The sequence below is a fragment of the Macaca fascicularis genome, chromosome 9 (assembly GCF_037993035.2).
Source record: "Macaca fascicularis isolate 582-1 chromosome 9, T2T-MFA8v1.1".
Taxonomy (NCBI): Eukaryota; Metazoa; Chordata; class Mammalia; order Primates; family Cercopithecidae; genus Macaca; species Macaca fascicularis.
Genome location: NC_088383.1, coordinates 88,265,740 through 88,287,449, shown reverse-complemented (window position 1 = coordinate 88,287,449; position 21,710 = coordinate 88,265,740). Strand labels below are relative to the sequence as shown.

The 21,710-nt window shown below is 38.9% G+C and overlaps 1 protein-coding gene across 5 annotated transcripts; it reads left to right on the top strand.

The window, feature by feature from the left end:
• Nucleotides 1–10,300: 10,300 nt before the first annotated feature.
• Nucleotides 10,301–21,416, top strand: TFAM (transcription factor A, mitochondrial). 5 transcript variants are annotated; one of them, XR_012417911.1, is made up of 8 exons: nt 10,301–10,529; nt 11,106–11,163; nt 13,129–13,199; nt 13,603–13,752; nt 15,709–15,804; nt 16,218–16,368; nt 19,321–19,377; nt 19,893–21,416. XR_012417911.1 is itself a non-coding variant. In XM_045361162.2 (7 exons), exons 1-7 carry the CDS (start codon nt 10,311–10,313, stop codon nt 20,043–20,045), a joined length of 804 nt encoding a protein of 267 aa, XP_045217097.1. In that variant the 5' UTR covers nt 10,301–10,310; the 3' UTR covers nt 20,046–21,416. The 5 variants fall into 5 exon arrangements, 3 of the variants coding, with proteins under 3 accessions (XP_045217097.1, XP_045217098.1, XP_045217100.1); XR_012417912.1 differs by having other exon boundaries at nt 11,106–11,224; XM_045361162.2 differs by lacking the exon at nt 16,218–16,368.
• The last annotated feature ends 294 nt before the right edge of the window (nt 21,417–21,710 follow it).

Genomic DNA, 21,710 nt, shown 5'->3' with positions numbered 1-21,710 from the left:
TGTTCCCAGTTTTGTTTTGTTTTTTTCTTCTTAACCATGTTTTATTTTTTTCCCCTTTCTTTTTGCCTTCTTTTGGGTTATTCAGTTTTTATAACAGTATCATTTTCTTTCCCTCTGATAACTTGTTAGACATTCTTTGTGCATGTGATTACTCTAAATTAAAAGATCTATCTCTGATTATAGTTTAATATAAATTATTACTTGTACCATTTTCCCTATAATGTGAAAACCTTAGACCACCAGGATTCCATTGTCTCTTTCCTACCTTTTCCTTTATTATTATTGTCATGTATTTTAATTTGATATATATGGTAAATTCCACAAGACACTGATGTTTCGTATGTCAGTATCATACCTACCTCCGATTTTACTTTTTCCAGTATTCATTGCTTTCCTGTTTCATTCTGGGATCATTTACCTTTTAACTAAAGAACTCCCTTTAGAATTTAGTTTAGTGTACGTCTTCTGGTGAAAAATACTCTGCTTGGTTTTGAAAATGTTTTTATTTTGCCTTCATTTTTACAGGGTATTTTTACTGGGAATAGAATTCTAGATGGGTATTTTCTTTCAGCAATTTAAAGATGTCATTCCATTGTGTTCTGGATTCCATAATTTATTGAGAGGTCAGCTATTATTAGTCTTTTTTTTTTCTTTTTTTCTTGAGACGGAGTCTTGCTCTGTTACCTAGGCTAGAGTGTAGTAGTGTGATCTGGGCTCACTGCAACCTCCACCTCCTGGATTCAAGCGATTCTCCTGCCTCAGCCTCCTGAGTAGCTGTGATTACAGGTACCTGCCATCACACCCTGCTAATTTTTGTATTTTTAATAGAGAAGGGGTTTCACCATATTGGCCAGGCTGATCTCAAGCTCCTGACCTCAAGTGATCCTTGGCCTTGGCCTCCCAAAGTTCTGGGATTACAGGTGTGAGCCACTGCACCTGGCCTTATTAGTTTTACTACTTTTTAAAAAGTAATATGCCTATTTTCTCTGACTGCTTTTAAGATTATCTTATTTTTGTCAGTTTTACAATGGTGTTACAAGGTGTAGTTTTCTTTGTCTTTATCCTGCTTGAGGTTCACAGAGCTTCTTGAATCTGTGGGTTGATATATTTTCATCAGTTCTAGAAAATCTCAGCCATTATTTTATGGAATATTGCTTCTGTCCCATTCTATTTCTCCCCTTTAGGACCCCAGTATAAAAAATATATATTTGATCTTTTGACTGCATCCAACATGTTTTCAAACCTATTTTCTGTGTTTTCCTTTTTTTTCCCTCTTTGTCCTTCTGTGCATCAGTTTTGTATTGACCTTTTTTCCAGCCTTAATCCTATCTCCTGCTGTTTTCAATATGCTTTTAAACCCATCAACTCCATTTCAGACATTGTGGTTAATTCCAGGTTTATTTTTCAGTTCTAAGTTACCATTTGATTTTTTAAACATACTTTAGTTTTTTGGATGAGTTCCTAAATTGTTTTATTTTTTCCATATTTTTCTCTAGTTTTTGAAGTTCTTAATCACAGTTATTTAAAAGTCTTTGCTAACTCTAGTATCTGAGTTACCTGTGGGTCTGCTTTTATTGAATGCCAGACATTGTGCAAAAAAACTGTGAAGACTCATGATGTTTTCTTCCACCAAAGAGGTTACATCATGTGCTCTGCTAGTCAAATAGTGTGAAGATGACCACCTTAATGCAGTCAGGGCCTTTGCTTAGTTGAGGCTGGCTTGCAGTTTTATTTAGACCCAAACTATGTCTAGTTTATCTTTGTTCATAGTGCATAACCCTCTTCGACTGTCTTTGTTTCTCAGCACAGACAGGCTATAGGAAATTCCACCTTGCTTTTCAGTATTTTTGATTCACAGTTTAGGCCTATTGCTCCTGGGAGACTCAGACTTTGGCAAACATCTTGAGCAAGAAACCCGCTGTCTCTAAAGCCCTTCAAATATGTAATTATGTTACATTTGCTATATGCAACCACCAAACTTCTACTGGTTCTTCTGTCATGAAGAGTAATAAGGGATCAAGCTTGAATCCTCAGCCTTTAGCCACATCCAAATCAATAAGTGCTGCAGGAAGAAGAGAAGTTGTAAATCATTGGTGTTAGTTTAGTTCACAACTTCAGTGTTTTTGCTCCTAGGCTGTTCTTTGGGGTCTCTTTCCTCTGTCAGGCTGTTGTCTTCTCAATACTAAGAGAAGAAAATTACACTATGTTTTTTCAGAAATTTAGCTCTTTAGCCTGCTGCCCAACAAAATGAAAACTTTGGCTCTTACTTGAGGGGGAAACTAGTTGCATATTGTGTTGGGGTCCGCGTGTTTCCTAAACAAAGGAATGAACACACAAGACAACACAAGACAAGACAAACATGGCGGCCACCTCGAATGGCGCGCTCCGCTTTATTTTATACAGTCGTTGCGTTTGCGGAATGTTGCCAAGTCACAAGACACATTGTTGTTTTTCTGACCTTTCCCTGACTTTCTGGATTTTCAAGATGTTTACATATAAACACGCCCCCAACGCCCTGCAAACAGGCCCCCAACGCCCTGCTTCGTTTGCAAGAGCAGGACTTACGGGAACGCCCTGCTTCGTTTGCAAGAGCAGGACTTACGGGGAACGCCCTGCTTCGTTTGCAAGAGGAGGACTTATGGGGAACGCCCTGCTGCGTTTGCAGAGCAGGACTTACCGGGAACACCCTGTTTGCGAGCACGTAGTCCTCTACAATGTTGAGGTCCCTTAAGTCTCTGGTTTTGTCACTCCAGCTCTGTGCAACCACAAATAACTCTGTCTTTCAGCAGTGCTCCTCTGCCTGCACAGAGCCGAAATTCTCAGCCTCTAACCTGTACTCCAGGGGAAAAATGACCACAGATACTCAGCTCACTTCTGAAAGTCTCATGACTTCTGCAGCATTCTCATACTTTCTCAATTATAAGTTTATTTTATCCAGCTCTTCTGATTCTCAGTGGAATTTCTCAAAGCAGAAATCTCTTCATTTTTTGATGGTACTACCACAACATCCTATCTTTTCCCTGCCCTCAAGTCCATCATCCACAGAAGTGTGAAAGTATTCTCTCTAACCCCAAGTCTGATCTTGAGGGTTATCAGCTTTAAAAATTTTAAATAGTTCCCCACAGCCTCAGCAGTGGTTTTGCAGAGGGACCTATGGAAAAAAGAAGGGAGATGCTAATGGTTTAGCGTTTGGACCCTAACTTTAACTTGGACCCATTTTAACTTCAAACAGTGAAGCTCATTTCTATCTGATATGTATATCAGGACCCTTTGAGTTCTCAGGTTCTTTCCCCTTGTTTCTTTTCTTTTTTTTTTTTTTTTTTTTTTGAGACGGAGTCTCGCTCTGTCACCCAGGCTGGAGTGCAGTGGCCGGATCTCAGCTCACTGCAAGCTCCGCCTCCCGGGTTCACGCCATTCTCCGGCCTCAGCCTCCCGAGTAGCTGGGACTACAGGCGTCCGCCACCTCGCCCGGCTAGTTTTTTTTGTATTTCTTAATAGAGACGGGGTTTCACCGTGTTAGCCAGGATGGTCTCGATCTCCTGACCTCGTGATCCGCCCGTCTCGGCCTCCCAAAGTGCTGGGATTACAGGCTTGAGCCACCGCGCCCGGCCTCCCCTTGTTTCAATCATGAACCAACAGAGTAAAGTATCAAGTCCTCAAGACTCTTGTGGTTTTAACTTGCATCTCCAGTCTCATCTGCCATTCCCGACTCCCACCAAACTGCCTGCAGCTCTCACTGGATCCCAGTCTCTCCCCACTTCCAGTATAGATTGGTGCTTCTCATTCTCAGATTTTGGTCAAATTGTTCATTCTGCTTAAAATGCCCTCTTTCCCTATCCTTTAAATCTCTGATTTTTATGTCACTCCTTTTCTTAGCTGTTGAGGAAATGATAGTTCTCATCAGTGTTACCATGATTCCCAGTGTGCATCTTTATACTTGCTGGGGTCTACAGTGTCTGGTACACAAGTACTTAAATATTTGTTCACTAAACGAATGAATGAACTAGGCTTTGGAAGATACTTAGGGTTCTAATTGGCATATTTAAGTGGGGAAGGCATTAATGAAAACAGGAGAATCCAAACAAAGGTAATAAAGTAGAAATAAGTGAGAATGGCATTGGTAGTCTGTGTGCAATGAATGAGAGAAAAGATTAGGTGGAGAACATAGATCTGTTGGATATGAAATCTTGGTTTGATAGCAAATAAGAAGTGTGCAAGTTTGTAAACAGCCAATGATATAATGAAAGCATTTGCTTGGGGATATTAACTTAGCAGAGTATGCAATTGGAATTGGAATAGTCTATCAAGGTAGAATCCTTAAAGTCATTCTTGTGTTCTATGTACTTAACCAGTCAATGGAATCTTGCCCATTATACTTAGGCCTTTGGAGTATGAGCCATGGCACCATGTTACTTCAGAATCTCAGACCCTCTTTCCTGGATTAAAGCAATAGTCTCCTCACACCCATCATTCTCTGTGCTCCTACTAAAGGGATTTTTATAAAAACAAGTTAATTGTGCCTGTAACCTGCCTAAAAAGTTGTTTGGCTATATTTTGCTAACAAACTTAACAAATTATACATAGTCCTTTACAACCCAACCCCACTCAACCTTAAAGAGGTTTGTTTCATACCACTCCTTTTCACATATATTTTGTTTTCATATGCACACCATGCCCTCATAAATATCTGTGACTTGCACATACTGTTTTCCTTTTCTGGAAGGCATCTCAACCTTTCCCCACTTGAAAAAATAGTTCAAATGTCATCTACTCTATGAAGCCATCCCCGACTTTACCAGGTAAATTTAAATGGATGATCAGGCCTTAATCATATTTGTATGTATTATTTATTTATTTTATGGAGACGGGGGTCTTACTGTGTTGCCTAGGCTAGTCTCAAACTCCTGGGCTCAAGTGATCCCTCCGTGAGCCACTGCGCCCAACCATATGTATTTTTAGAACTTAGCACAGTGTCTGGCACAGTATTGGCCTCTCCTAGGAATTGAGTTTTTAAAAAATTGTTACCAAAAGATTAATATTACTATTGTGTTTTACAAGAAGACTAAGATATATAATATATATAAATTAAAAAATGGGTACCACCCACGCACTCCTGTAATACTCAGATACAATCACTATTAAACCAAATTTTGTGTACTATTTCGCAGTCATTTATGCATGCACACTCATGCATATGTGTATGTGTAGTCCTTTAAATTCAAGCCTATGTTTTTGGGTGACTGAATACTAATTAAGAGAAAGGGTCTCACTATGTTGCCCAAGCTAGATTCAAACTTCTGGGCTCAAGCAATCCTCCTGCTTCAGCCTCCCAAGTAACTGGGACTACAGGCATGTGCCACTGCCCTGGCTTAAGATATTATTTTAATAAGCCACTCAGTTAAATAAGAAAGTATTTATGGGGACTGGAAAGAAATAATAGAATGTGAGCAGGTGTTTGAGAAAACTACAGCTTCATAACTGATTTGCCTATCCTGTAGCTACATAGAGTCATATAACTTCAAAGCTGCAAACTGTGGATTCAGAGGTGGCAATTTTTGTTAACATGCTAACAAGGGAAGATATCCTTCCTCTTATTTATATATCTGAATACCAGTTTTCATAGCTGTACAGTAGAAATCATAGCACCTTAGAGGATTTATGAAAGGATTAGTGATAATGTATGTAAAATACTTGGCATGTAGTTGAGCAATAAATTATAATTATTACCATTTGTATTGATCAGGTACTTTACCATGACATGAGGGCAGACACATTAGGTTATATTGTCTTATTAATGGTATTATTCCTTCAATACAATCATTCTGGATTTCTTCCGATCTTTAAGTCAGCTTTCAGTAATATGAAGTCAGCTTTCAGTAACATCCAGTAATATGAATTGGGGTATTATACATTTGCATAAAATTATAGCTGTTCTTTTTGCTTGTCCTACCTCCTGCTGACTCACAGAATCAGCTTTAAAATAGACAAGCTATATTTATTTTTTGTAATGCTGCTACAGCAATGGCTTTAAATAATTCTGATATGCCCCTAACAATTAATGCAGACTTTGTTCTAATTGAGAAATAATTTACAGATAATAATAATTTTGGGTAGCTGGGAACTATTAACATGCAACAGATCTTTCTTCTAATTTCTCTATTTCTCTTTCCCTTCTTTTTGTATATTGATTTTAAAGGCTGACTCCAGTGGCATGAAAACAGACTCTATGTCAATAAAAATGGTTTGAAAGAAAAAATTATACAAGTAGTTTTCCATACATAATTTATTAAAACTTTGCTTCACAGAAAAAATAAGCTAGGAGAGATTCACGGTGTAAAATGTTTTCTCATTTCTTTCTTTTTTTTTCTTTCTTTTTTTTTTTTTTGAGATGGAGTCTCGCTCTGTTGCCCAGGCTGGAGTGCAGTGGCCAGATCTCAGCTCACTGCAAGCTCCACCCCCGGGTTCACGCCATTCTCCTGCCTCAGCCTCCCGAGTAGCTGGGACCACAGGCGCCGCCACCTCGCCCGGCTAGTTTTTTGTATTTTTTAGTAGAGACGGGGTTTCACCGTGTTAGCCAGGATGGTCTCAATCTCCTGACCTCGTGATCCGCCTGTCTCGGCCTCCCAAAGTGCTGGGATTACAGGCTTGAGCCACCGTGCCCGGCTATGTTTTCTCATTTCTGCAATGCACTGTTATACTTTTATTATTTTTGTGTCTTTATGCTTTGTTCCCCCAATCACAGTGGAAGCTCTTTGGGGCAGGATCAATGTCTTATCCTTTTTGTGTCCCTTTCAAGTGCTTATCACAGTGCTATGTAATTGCTTATGAGGAAATTGTCTTTAAATGTGGTGTTCATAGTATGATCTTATTTCCAGAGATATTTTACTTACAAGTTCAGAATCACATCTATTTATCCTGCTAAAACCTATTAGGTAATTGCTCCTGTTGTAGCTAAATTATTTATCTATTATAATTACAAAAGCAAGACTGCTTTCTCTTAGCAATATTTTTTCTTCATTTGAGTGATCTGTGTGCATCTAACTGCATTATTCAGCAGCGAATTATCCAGGTTTCCAGTTGCTCCTGCTGTTTCTTGACACTACCTGCTACTTTACCAATATGCAAGTCTCAATGAACCATAATCATTACTTTCATGGATGTATATATTTCAGAATTTTACATGGTTTCCATCTCCATACACTGGCAAATGTGTCCTTCTATTGGCAAATGACACTTCTAACAGGTAGTTGTTCTCTATGGGGCGAAATTTATATATAAATAATTTGTGCAGATGGTAATCTTTTCACACTATTCATCTCTCTCTATGTATCTATATGTCTGTTATCTATCTATCTATCTATCTATCTATCTATCTATCTATCTATCTATCAGTTCATTCATCCATCCGTCTGTCTCTTCATCCATCTATCATGCTTAGTGTACTGTGCTAGCTACAATGGGGATAAAAGAAGGCATAAGATTTAGTCTTTTCCTAATATAACTTACCATCTATTGAGGAAAAAAATATGTATACATAGAGAAAAAGATCAGAAGTCAGAGTGGTACATGATGTCACAAGTAAATGATATGAACACACTATAGATGATCCAATAAAAATATATTGGGCTGGAATGATGTGGCATGTTCACTGAGTCTGAGTGATCTGATACAAACGGAAAGCACAGGACAATGAATTGCAATTTTTACCTACACAACTTACTGTTGGAACCTTATGAGTTGGGCTTTCTGAACTTCATTTTTCTCATCTGGAAATTGGGAATAATGATCATGACAATACCTTCTCAACCTTTTTTTTTTTTTGATTTGTGAATCATACAATCAAATAAAGTTATTTTAAAAGGTCTGAAAATATTAAAGTGCAATCCAACTTCAGGGTGTGTTGTTTTAATTTTTCATCAACTACCACAATGTTTCTGCTCAAATATTACTAATTTAAGAAATACTAAAAGTTCAATAGAAAGAGAAGTGCAATGCTGATTATGTAATATGTGTGTTTGCATGTTAATAGGGAAAGAAAAATTTGTCACTAGCATGAAATCTGCCAATGGTGGGAGTATTTACACCATAAAACTCAGCAAACACTACAAATTGGGGCTTTGTTTTATGGAGAGCTATTTACCAGCATATTACTGGCCTGAACAAAAGCAACAGCAATGGGACTGGAGAGAAGGGAATACATAGTAGAGGGATGAATGAGGTAGAATCAGCAATACTCATCATCAGTTGGTTAATGGTGGGTGCAGTGTCAATGGGGAGATTCTAAAATGATTTATCAAGTTACTGGCTCGGATGATTAAAGAGGAAAACTTGTGCCTCTTACCAAGAAAAGGACTTCAAGAGGGGGGAAAGATAGTGAATTTTGTTCAGGGAATGTTGAAATTGAAGTACTTGTGGGACATGATGGTGAAAATGTACAGAAGACAGTGGTTATATGGATATAGAACTCAAAGGAGAGGACTGGATTCAATATGGCAATCATGAGGCTACAACTAATAACTGAAGTCATGGGATTAGATGAACTTTACAACAAAGGGACCGTGGGAAAGACTGCAGTAAGTCTTCATGTTTTATAAAGTAATTATAAACCATGTCTTTTTGTTAAATGACAGTTTTAGTGGATAAAGTTATGTTTCTTTGCAAATTCTGCTTTTAGAAGTAAAATTACCACTGCAATGTAAGTGAGTTTTAAGGAAGACTGGTATGTGATGAAAAATGTTACGGATTTGATTTTTGAGGTCTTTACAGCAAGATTTATACAAATGAAAGTTGCAAACAACAAAAAGTTTGTTTAATAATCAAAAGAAGTTTATGTCAAACATTTGAAAGAACAAAAATATTCTAGAACAAAGAGGGAAACAAGTTATTTTAGAAATCAACTTAAATATAACTTCTATCTTAGCCCCGTGTTGTAATTATTTACTACTTTGTCTCACCGTTTGGCGCTGGGGGCGGGGGTAGGCTGGGGCACAACACTGTCTTTTATCTATGTTTAGGGCGTTGTACATAGTATATACTCAGGAAGAAAACCTGTTTATTCCATGCCAGAATGGGAGGTTTGAACAGATGACCTGGAAGGTCCCTTTCAACCCTGAGAGTCTATAAAAGGGAAGTGGTTATTACCGCTTAAAAGAAGTAGGCTTAGTCCTACTTTCAGAGAGCCAATGTTTTCATAGTTACAGAAAGGTAATAGACTGTCAGCTCAACATGACACTGGTAAGAATTTTCTAACGATTATGACTATACAACAGAAGAAAGGCTGTCTCGGAAGGTGGTTAGCGCTGAAACAACTGGTGTTTAAGGGCTGGAAGGACCCTTAGATATCTTTAGGTCTTTCCTAATCTTTTTCATGCCATTGCCTATATAGAAAATGGTATAACACAAATAAAAAAATTGTACAGCAATTTTTGACACATCAATGTCTCAGGCATACTTGTCACAAGTTCTCAGGGCTTTGGTTGGGAAAACTCTGATTTCGTCTAACATCCTCGTTTGCAGAGGGGGAAACTGAATCTTAACGAGGGAATGCAATATTCCCAAGTCGTTAATGTTAATACTGGAACGAGAATTGAGACTAGAGACTGTGGACAACTAGTCAGTTTCCTCCGCTCAAATTAAGCAGGCTGGAGGCCAGACTGGAAGACTGCAGTAGATGGCAGAATAAACAGTCTAAAACTATATTGCTTTAAATGTGGTCCCAAGACCACAGACATTAGAACTTGTCAGACTCTGGGGAACTCGCTAAAATGCAGATTAATGGGCCCCACACAGACACACGGAATTAAGCTCTGCGGTAAAGGCTTGGAATCTGCAGTTTTAAGTTTGCGAATCCCCTCCTCTCCCGGTACTATTTCTGAACTCCGAGCTCCCAGCCCTGGCTTGAAACTGAGACGCTGCGCTTGTCGCACAGCACCTGCCGATCGGACCTCGGGGTCCTGGATGCAGGACTGTCTGTTACGTACAGCCTTTGTGGCCGTCACGGGCGGACACCGGCCAACGCCGGGTCGGGGTGCGTCCGCCGCGGTCCCTCCATCACCTTCCTGGCCGGGCAGAGGAACCCACTGCTCCGGGCCGTCGGGGCCAGAGGCGGCTCAGCAGCGCCCCCTCGAGGCCAGAGCCCTCCGCAGGCTAGCGGGTTGCGGTTTCCCTTCATCTCCGCGGCGCCTCTTCCTCCCACGCAGTGCCGCCCACCGGGGACGCTCTCCCGCGCCTGCGCCAATTCCGCCCTGCCCCGCCCCCATCTACCGACCGGATGTTAACAGATTTCCCATAGTGCCTCACTAGTGGCGGGCATGATAACAAACACCGGAGGGTCGCACGCGGGTTCCAGTTGTGATTGCTGGGGTTTTTCTGTAGTGTCAGGAGGTTCTCCGATATTGGGGCCGGGTCACTGCCTCATCCGCTGGAGCGATGGCGTTTCTCCGGAGCATGTGGGGCGTGCTGAATGCGCTGGGAAGGTCCGGAGCGGAGCTGTGCAGCGGCTGTGGGAGTCGACTGCGCTCCCCCTTCAGGTAGGCCCGCTCGCCTGTGCCCTAGGGGGCGGCAGGGCCCAGGACGTCCCGGGGCTGGAATGTAGACCCCATCCTTCACTGTCTGCCCCTCCTAGGAGTTCAGAGCCACCCTGGTTCTTTGATTCAGACCTCGACCTTGCCAAGGGGACTGTGGCTTTGAGACCAGGCCTTGACTCCCTTAATACCCCGTACCTTGTTTCTTGCTACCCTCCGCTCGCTCCTCCCACCCCTCCTCACTGTAGCTTTGGATCCATTGCGCCGCCTCTGCGAATTCGCGCGCAGTGTCTGGCCACCATCTAGGCATTGAGGAGGCGGGGCCCAGGAGCTGGAGTATAGACGCTTTCCTCCACTCTCTGCCCTTCCTAGGAGGTAAGGGCTTTGAGACTTCCGTCCTGCAGTCGCTCCCCTCCGTTTAGGACAGGGTTTTAATAATTCTCTAGCATTCTTGTTGAAGGCGTTGGAGACATAGGAGTATCTTGATGACATCTCTTATTTGGGATCTATGCTCATAATATACATGTGCATATTGACAGTTAAACATCTGATACTGGTTATTTTCTTTTTATTCATATGTAGTTTTGTGTATTTACCGAAGTGGTTTTCATCTGTCTTGGCAAGTTGTCCAAAGAAACCTGTAAGTTCTTACCTTCGATTTTCTAAACAACAACTACCCATATATAGAGCTCAGAACCCAGGTAAGGTGTTTGGGGGCTTGTACCCTTTTCTCATGTAATAAAAATGCCATTAAGCAGTTAAATAGCAATGTTGAATTGCAGTACTAAAGCATTCAGTGACTGCAGGAACAATCATTTGATGTCTGTAAAATAGGAAGTTCTATTTTATACCAAATGAACATACTTTCAATATAAGTGAGAACTAATAAACGGTATTTTAAAAATATCGTGTAGTGTAGAAAGCACCCTAGGAAGACGATAAAAAAGCTGAATTTCGGGCCTGGTTGCCTTTGGTCTAGAGGACCACTGATGAATTATTTTCTCTTGCTTAGCTCCTCCTTTTTCTGCCTCAGGGAATTGTTAATAACGTTGCAGCTTCTGTGGAAGCATCCATAAACTGTAAAGTTCTATGCAAATTACTGCTGCTTTCAGGAGCTTTCAAGATAAGAAAACATAAACGTTTCCATCATAGGAGTTCAGAGCCACTCTGGTTCTTTGATTCAGACCTCAACCTTGCCAAGGGGATGGTGGGTTGTAAAGGATAAATCCTTTCTTGTCTTGGGTTCCTGAAAAAAAAACATTTCCAGGTAGGATGTTTGTTGATGCCCTAGAAAGCCTGTAGGGCTGTTATTTTAGGTTATAGTGTAAAGGTAATAGCTATTTTTTTTCCTTATGATTTCTAAAGCATCACAGGGCAGTTGTGAAAATCTAACGAACTATAATAAAAAATGCTCACATTAGGCTGGGTGAGGTGGTTCACACCTATAATCCCAGCACTTTGGGAGGTCAAGGTGGGTGGATTGCTTGAGCCCAGGAGTTCGAGACCAGCCTGGGAAACATGGAAATCCTGTCTCTACCAAAATTACAAAAAATGAGGTGGGCGTCGGGGCACAGTGCCTGTAGTCACAGCTACTTGGGAAGCTGTGGTGAGAGGATCACTGGATCCCAGGAACTTGAGGCTGCAGTGAGCCATGATTGCTCCACTGCGCTCCAGCCTGGGTGACAGAACGAGACCCTTTCTCAAAAAAGAAAAAAAAAAGCAGCTCACATTATAGGTAAGGAGTTAGTTTCAGAGACATGCTTAAATACCCACATCTTTTAAATGTAAGAGTTAGTACTAACAGGTATTTTAAAAAATCAGTTAATTGCACGCCATCATTCCGGTTAAGATGAAGAAGAAAGTGGAGAATAACAGATTGAATTTCGAATAGTTTGTTTCCAAATGATATTTCTGTTACTGAAATACGAGGCAATGTTATGAATTGAGAATGTATTTTGTTGTTAGCTTTTATAAGTTTAATAAGTCCTCAAAGACTTGAAAAAGTATTTTGCTTGAAATATGGAAGTAAAAAACTTGAAGCAATTAATCATCCAGCTTCTTAAACTAGTAATCAGCCTGGTGCAGTGGCTCACGCCTGTAATCCCAGCACTTTGGGAGACTGAGGCAGGTGGATTGCTTGAGCTCAGAAGTTTGAGGCTAGCCTGGGCAACATAGCGAAAACCCGTCTCTACAAAAAATACTAAAATTAGCTGGACATGATGGCGCCTACCTGTCGTCCCAGCTACTTGGGAGGCTGAGGCAGGAGAATCACTTGAGCACAGGAGGCAGAGGTTGAATTGAGCCTAGATTGTGCCACTGCACTCCAGCCTGGGTGACGGACCCTGTCTCAAAAAAAAAAAAAAAAACACCTAGTAATCAAACTGTTGACTGTTTCTGGTGGTATATGATATACTCCTTAGTTGTTAGATAACAGACTTTTAATAATGTTGGATAAATTACTTACATTTAAATTAGTTGGATACAGGAAAGTTAAATCATTTTATTAAGTTATGTGTGGTATGGATTGTGCTTTCCTGGATATCTTTAGAAATTATCCTGAGATGTAAAATTGTGGCATCTTTTTTCATTTTATTTCATTCCATAGATGCAAAAACTACAGAACTAGTTAGAAGAATTGCCAAGCATTGGAGGGAACTTCCTGATTCAGAGAAAAAAGTAAGCACATAAGTTTTCAACATGGCTGACCAGTTATTCTGCAGTTAGGAACTATTGTCATGTTCTTTAAAGGACCAGATGGATCAGACTTTTTAAAAAATAATCTTTTATCTACAAAGAAACTTTATATCTTCTCATCTGCATAGTGAGAATATGGATGTATGGGGTGAAGGTGAAGAAGTGTCAGCAGTTTGAAAATGGAGGCTGATTACTATACTCTCACCTTGATTAGTATGTATAAGGAAAATGTATGTTTTAATCCATATACATCCTCATCCTAGAGCACATTTCCACCTGGTGATAAAATCTCTCTATCTGAAGTCACGCAGTTGCCTTTCCCTGGCATGTGCTGTGTTGAATTTGCCAGCAATAGTTTGACTTGATTTGGGTTTTTTATTTATAGATATATCGAGATGCTTATAAGGCGGAGTGGGAGGTATACAAAGAAAAAATAAGCAAATTTAAAGAACAGCTAACTCCAGATGAGATTACATCTTTGGAAAAAGAAATCCTGGACAAGCGTTTAAAAAGGAAAGCTGTGACAAAAAGAAAAGTGAGTATCATTGAAATACTTTTTTCTTATGGTAAAGAATTGAGATTTATATAACTATGAATATAGGTAGTTTTCTCTTAATAATAATAGGCAGATACAATATGGTAGAATGTCATCAGGTATTCTTCAGTTAGGCAGAAGTGGGATAGTTCTCTTCTGAAAAGTGAGCTAGCCACTAGGACCACTTGTCATTGAGTCTGTTTGGAAATCCTTGTTGCTACTTTCAGATGTATCCACATTTAAGGTGTACAGTTAGTAGAACAGTAATGAAAACTACAGGAACAGAGTTATGAAACAGTCAAACCAGGAGTAGCAAGAATCTTTGCTTCTGAGTCTTCTCTAGAATAACGTATTGATTTGAATTATTCTATAGATTATGGTGAGTTTGATATGGAATATTGCTGAGTAGACTGCATTAATTCATTAACACATCAGGAAAATGCCAATTTTATCTAATCAATTAAGTGCCTTTAGAATGGAATTCTTTTTTTTTTTCTTCAAAGAAGTAATTATTAAAAACCTCACATGGTTCAAAATTTGTAGTTCCCAGCTTAATGTATTAATTTACATAAATGTCATTGTTTGAAAGTTACACATTTTTTTCGTGGAGCCAGTATTAGTTGTGAGGTGGTCAGTTTGCTAGTCGTGTACCTGCACTATTACAAAATGATCATCAGAGTTAAAACTATTTCTTTGAAAGACTAGATTACACCCTTGAATGTGAGACGCCAAAACATCTTTCCCTGACCCTAATGTTTTAAGCTGTCCTAGCACTAGGGTTGAGGACCCGCCCAGTTTTGAGACCATGGTACTGCTACTTTAGGGTGGCTGATCTGATCAGTAAAAGGAAGCCAGAAAGATACTAAGAGTGAAAAATAGAGTGTCTACATAAGGATGCTGTTTGGAAGAGCGATTACTAAAGTATATCCTCCCTCTTTCATTCTCCCTTCCTCCTTAATGCGCCCAGCCCACTGTGCTAAGAGTAGAGAGGACCAGAAACGAGAACTGGACGTTTATAAAGTTTCCCTTGTCATTCTCTCTTTCTTTTGTAGTTGTTCTTGACTCCCAGTACCAGCTAGTTCAGAGATCAAGTGAGAAGTGTGAGGACTAGGAAGTTACAAGTAAAACCCTCAGGAGAGAAATCCCTAGTGGTAGCTCTAGAAACAAAGAGGGAAATAGTTAAGTTTCAAAGTGCTTGGAGTCTATAGTAGTTTCAGTACTTAGTGACTGAGAGATTCGGAGAGAAGAAACTAAATCAGAGGAGTCCTACTTATAGTTATGAATAAAAGTTGAATTTGTTACTGATTATAGCCAAATTGCTATTAAGAGCCACAGAATTTTATAAATTACAGGTACTACTTACCATCCAAATTCAGAAACTTAAGTATGATAATGCAGTATCACTCCCTGAACTCAGAAATTAAACTGATAGTAAGGGATACTTGTATTCTTTTCCATAGTTTCTTCCCTTTTGGTAACTAGTAAAACCAATTTAACACAACGATGGAGCTTTAAAGGTGGAAACATTCAGAGAATGGAATGAGATGAAAGATTATTAAACAAATAGTCCATTGTTCTTGGGTCGTGGTGGAAGCATGCAGTGATTTGGTCAAGGGGACGGTAGTGTCTTGCAAGGATGCGCTTGAGATTGTTTTATCTTGTAAAAAGGTTTTGTACATATATATTCAGTTATATATTTCACGGAGACTATGAAAATATTAGGTAAAGGAAATGGTTTTGTATGGAAAATAACTGGTGAAATCTAATATAATTTTCAAAATAGTGCTGTCAAAACAATTCTGACCACAAGATGTAATAATCACACTATATAAGAATCATAACATTCACTTTAAGGAATAATCTGTAATGCATAGTAGTGAATAAAGTTTCTGTAGGTAAAATTAAGTCTCATGGAGATTAACACTATTTCCGACCCTCCAATTTTTTTTAATTCAGGAGTTAATACAGCTTGGAAAACCAAAAAGACCTCGTTCAGCTTATAACGTTTATGTAGCTGAAAGATTCCAAGAAGCTAAGGGTGAATCACCGCAGGTAAAGCTGAAATACATTTTTGTTTAATTTAAAAAATACTTCGACAGGAAAAGTCTAGAGTGCCGTATGTCAGGTAGTGAAGAAAAGTAGTGGATATCCAGACAGTAAACTCTTTTGATAAGGCCCTCTTTTAAGAAAAATGTTTTTTCTTACCACATACAATCCATTTGGGTATGTAGTTGCCAACACATACATACATACATTGCCAACTTTTTAAATATAAATACTTAACATTTTTTTAAATATGTAGGGATGTTAAAGTTCTTCTGGAGGCTTTTCTGCTTCAGCAGTTCTTAACTGTTTTAGAATCACTAGAAAGAATGAGAGTAGAGCTGCAATATTTTCTATGAGGAATTGATTGTAACCTGTTGCGTCATTTATATCTTTTAATAAAATTTTGGTTATGCCCATAGGGATGTGTTATGCTTATGAATGTCATCATATCAGTGTGTCAAAGAAAACAGAAAGCTTGTCAATCCCTGCTGTGGCTTAGTCTTTCCTGTTTTTTTGCTGCTTAGAAGCTCCAAATGGGCAGTTGCTTTTTTTCTTGAATCATATGACATGGTAAGAGAAATGGATGTTTAGATCCTTAACCCATGTTAATCTAAGATGAAATTTTTGGCATTCTGCCTTCGGGATTATTATATCTGTAGTTCACTTTACAAATTCTGTTTCTGTATCCCTAAATAACATTTTATATTGTTGCTTCTTGATTTTTTTTTCAACTTAAATCATTGTTTATCTTATGCTTTAAGCATTACCTACCACCATTTAAAGTATACATTTAACTGTCATCCTACGGTTCTCATGTTTCCATTCCTCTACCTCCCAATATGGTTAAAATTTTGGTTAGCTCGGTATTGTGTGTTTGTATTAGGTTGGTGCAAAAGTAATTGTGGTCTTTGCCATTAAAAGTAATGGCAAACACAGCAGTTACTTTTGTACCAAGCTAATAGTATTATGATTATGATTATGCAGGCTTATTCACAGCTGAGCTATGTCATATGCTATGGTTATTTTTTCTTTCTTACGAAACTTATTTTCCCTGAAGTTGCTTATGTCTTTGTTCAGTTAGATTTGTGTTTTTTTTTTTTTTTGTACTTACCAATAGTTCACCCTCAAACTTGTCAGTATTCACCAGCTTTTAGTAAATTTAGGATGTATTTTTCTTTCAGTTTAATTCTGAAAACTGGGGTTTGTTCCAGTGTGACTGTTGCCTTCTAATCCCAGTATACAGCTAACATCTTGAGATCTCCTTCATTATCCTTGTGGTGCTTCTTTTGCTTCTGTTGTTTACTTTTTTGGTTTTCTCTGATTCTTGTGTAGCATCTTTCCCGGTAAGGGTGCATGGGAAATTAAGTTTCTGAGTTTTGCATGTCTGAAAATGTCTGTATCCTCACATTCACTTGTTAGACTGGGCATAGAATTCTAGTTTGGAAAACATATTCCTTCCAAATGTAAAAATTCCTTTTCTTCTACCTTTTTGTACTGCTTTTGAGAAATTTAAAACTTGTTTTGATTATTCATCCTTTGAATGTGATCAGGTGCTTTTTTCCCTCCCCTTTAGAACTCCTGCTACTTGTATATGCATCTTCTGAGCTGGTCCTCTAATTTTCTTATTTTTTCCGTACTGTTTTCCTTTAGCTTTCTTTCCTTTTTTGTTTTTTTCTCCCCCTGAACTGCTGGATACATTTTAACTTAATCTGTCTGCTATTAGCATAGTGCCATTTCCTTCAACTGTACCTGTACCTGGTTTTCACAGAGTGACACTAATTTACTCTCTAGAGAGGATAAATGTCCTACAATTTGCCATGGTAGAAATTTAACCTCTTTTTTTTTTTTTTTTTTTTTGAGACAGGCAGCCTGTTACACAGGCTGGAGTGCAGTGGCACTATTTCAGCTCACTGCAGCCTCCGCCTTCCGGGCTCAAGCAATTTTCCCACCTCAACCTCTTGAGTAGCTAGGTCTACAGTCATGTGCTACCAAGCCTGGCTAATTTTTTGGGTATTTTGTAGAGACGAGGTATCACCACCATATTACTTCAGGCTGGTCTCGAACTCCTGAGCTCAGGTGATCCACCCACCTCAGCCCCTCAAAGTTCTGGGATTACAGTTGTGAACCACTATGCCCGACCCAACCTCTCTCTATTTTTTTTGAGTCAGAGTCTCACTCTGTGGCCCAGGCTGGAGTGCAGTGGCATGATCTTGGCTCACTGCAACGTGCGCCTCCCGGGTTCAAGCGATTCTCCTGCCTCAGCCTCCCTAGTAGCTGGGACTATAGGCGCGCACCACCACACCTGGCTAATTTTTTGTATTTTTAGTAGAGATGGGGTTTCACCATATTGGCCAGGCTGGTCTCGAACTCCTGACCTCATGATCCGCCCGCCTCGGCCTCCCAAAGTGCTGGGATTACAGGTGTGAGCCACCGCACCCGGCCCTAATCTCTTTTTTAAACAGTCTTTCAGCCAATCTTGTGTTTAACCTTAGCTTCACCTGTTTTATACCTATCTGGTGCTGCCAATTCCTGAGATACTTGGGAATTCTGTATTGTAAATCAGTTGCTTTTAGGTTTTCTCCACTGTCCGTTTAACAATTAGCTTTCTTTTGTCAGTTAAGTCAGTTACCACTAATGCATCTGCTTTTTCGCTTCCAGAATTTTGTGTTGACAGTGCCCTCTTCTGTTATCTTCGTTCATGTGGGTTTATGCCTTAAAAGGTTTCTTTGTTTAATGGGATTTTAGGGAGAGCAAAAATAAACATCTTTGGCTGGGCACGGTGGCTCATGCCTGTAATGCTGACAATTTGGGAAGCTGAGGTGGGAGGGTTGCTTGATTCCAGGAGTTCAAGACCAGCCCGGGGCAACATGGTAAGACCCTATCTTTATAAAAAAGGTTTTTAAAAAATTAACCAGGCATGGTGGTACACACCTGTGGTCCCAGCTACTCCAGAAATTGAGACAGGAGGATCACTTGAGCCCAGGAGGTCAATGCTGCAGTGGGCTGTGATCATACTACTGCATTCCTGCCTGAGTGACAGACCTTGTTTCAAAAAAAAACGACAACAAAAAAATTCTATCCCTTTAATTTTATAAATGAAGAGCCAAGCCCAAGGGAGGTAAAATAACCTTTTCCAGGTCATATAATTAAGTTCAGCTAAGTAGACTTACTGGACTTGTGTTGTATTGTTTTTATTACTGTATCTAAACACTGAAGCACAGATTTTCAAATAAAACCTAAAGCTACAGGGAAGGAATAAAAACAGACTTTGAGGTTAGTTTATGTCAACATATAGATTATACCTGAATATTAATATTTCTGAATCAAAAATGTATACCTTCATTCAATTCATTTTTAGAAATTGTAACAGTTTGATAGTTTTTGTTTAGAGAGAAAAGATGTTAAGAATTGATGAGGCCTTGCCTGTAATTCTTGGTATCTGAGTTTTTGTTGTTGGAATGAATAATAAAGGTCACTGTAGTCCCCATATCTACCTTAACTTAAACATATATTGTTTTACAGGAAAAGCTGAAGACTGTAAAGGAAAACTGGAAAAATCTGTCTGATTCTGAAAAGGAAGTGAGTATTATGGTTGTTAGTCTCAAGTGTCTAGTTAGGATATCTGTGAGAGAATGTATTAGGGCAAGGCTTGATTCATGTGAAGACAACCTTATATTTCTAATAATACAGGTATTCTAAAATTATTTTCATATTCTCAGAACCAGTTTGACATTTTTCTCTTGGTACTTTTTGTCTGCAAATAAAATTGGTATTTGAAACCACAGCACTCATAAGCCTGAGTGTCCACTGTATTTAGTGGCAGTCATACCCTGCTCTTGCCCCCTTCCTGCACCTCAAGATCTGAACTTGTAACAATTTCATTCAAAGAGATAACAGTCTATCTCTTAACATTTTCCTCATCTAACTTTTATCTCATGAAAATATTTCTTCTCCAGTCTGCCTTTATACATGTAGAATGGTAATGTAATTTCTAAAGTATATACAGAACCTTTCCAGAAATTAATTGCGATTTTAAATAATCATTTTATCTCAAAAAATAAGTAAGTCATTTTAACAGTTATGCTTTTTCTCAGTTATATATTCAGCATGCTAAAGAGGACGAAATTCGTTATCATAATGAAATGAAGTCTTGGGAAGAACACATGATTGAAATTGGACGAAAGGATGTTCTACGTCGCACAATAAAGCAACGACAAAAATATGGTGCTGAGGAGTATTACAAGTAGAAGATTGAGATGTGTTCACAATGGATAGGCACAGGAAACCAGTTAGGTCTCAATGCCTGAAGCTATTGTAAAATTAGAAAGGATAAAGTTGGTAAACCTTTTATATTCAGTGTCTTTTTCTTCAGCTCATGGACTTCTGCCAGTGTAATACTTGCTTTGGAAAACCCAGGTAAAGGTTCATGCAAAATTTGTTTTGTGTTTAGGAACTACTGAGAATCAGAGTAATCCATGCAAATGTGAATCATTTTACCTTTGACAAAGGTAAATCAGACTATAAAGTTTTTTTTTAATACAGGATGATGACTATGGAAAGAGTATTCTTGTTTCCTTATATTATGGAGGCAGGAGTTTCCTTTTCAAAATTGTTACAAATTGTAGAAAAGAAAACACAACGTTCTGTGATATAATTGTGCATTTTTCAAAAAGCAGGCAAAACTCATCTTGGTAAATTACAGTTCCTAGGTATAATTCATATTATATTCAGAGTTGACGGTTGTACACCTAAGTGATTGCTGGTTTCAGTCGCAACTTTGTATAAAAGGGACTGAGAAATTTATAAACCTTTTTCTTTTTTTTTGTTTTTTTTGTTTTTTTGAGATGGAGTCTCGCTCTGTCGCCCAGGCTGGAGTGCAGTGGCGCCATCTCGGCTCACTGCAAGCTCCGCCTCCTGGGTTTACGCCATTCTCCTGCCTCAGCCTCCTGAGTAGCTGGGACTACAGGCGCCCGCCACCGCGCCCGGCTAATTTTTTGTATTTTTAGTAGAGACGGGGTTTCACCGTGGTCTCGATCTCCTGACCTTGTGATCCGCCCGCCTCGGCCTCCCAAAGTGCTGGGATTACAGGCGTGAGCTACCGCGCCCGGCCTATAAACCTTTTTCTTAACTGTCTTTTTTCTAAAGTAAAAACTAAGAAATTATGTACCAGATTTATGCATATTATTTTGTTGCATAGAATAAAATTTTTAATCTTTAATTGTACGTTTCCTAAATATATTTTAAGACGAAACATTTGTTTTACAGCTTTTTCCTTTTTTTAAGTAAGGAATTTTATTTTTTTCTGAATTATTTTCTCTCATGTGAGTATATTGATCCAGAAAGAAAACTTGTATTATATATGTTTTAAAATGAGAAATCTAAAAAACGAAGTCTCCAAAGTCTCTGGAATTTGAAACACTTTGCATAATGTATAAAAGCCTGTTTAAGAGACAGCCAACTATGGCCTGTGGGTCAAATCCAGCCAGCTGCCTGCTTTGTATGACCTGTGAGCTAGGAATTGTGTTTATAATTTTAAATGTTTTTTTAAAAGACTTTTATGATACATGAAAATTAACATGAATCTTTAGTGTTCATAAATAAAGTTTATTGTAACACAAGATCATTCTTTTACTTGTCTATGGCTGCTTCTCTGTTACAGTGGCAGAGTAGCTGCCACAGAAACTATAGCCCACAAAGCTTGATATTTACCATCTGTCCATTTATGGAAAAAATTTACCAACCCATGGTCTATAGTATAGTGTGATATGACCACTTTTCCAATGTACTGAAGTGTTGGGATAGTTTTTTCAACTGTTTTCAGATGTTCTTGTTTTAGAATCATTGTCACCTGTAAGAGGAAAAAGGTCATCACTAGATAAGCTAAACAAATTGTTGCTTCTTGGTGTTAGCAA

Excerpts from the sequence above, each read along its gene's own strand:
- TFAM (XM_045361162.2), top strand. The coding sequence starts at position 10,311 with ATGATAACAAACACCGGAGGGTCGCACGCGGGTTCCAGTTGTGATTGC. Across the intron at positions 11,164-13,128 it reads CAAGTTGTCCAAAGAAACCT|ATGCAAAAACTACAGAACTA; the intron begins GTAAGTTCTTAC and ends TTCATTCCATAG. Across the intron at positions 13,753-15,708 it reads AAGCTGTGACAAAAAGAAAA|GAGTTAATACAGCTTGGAAA; the intron begins GTGAGTATCATT and ends TTTTTAATTCAG.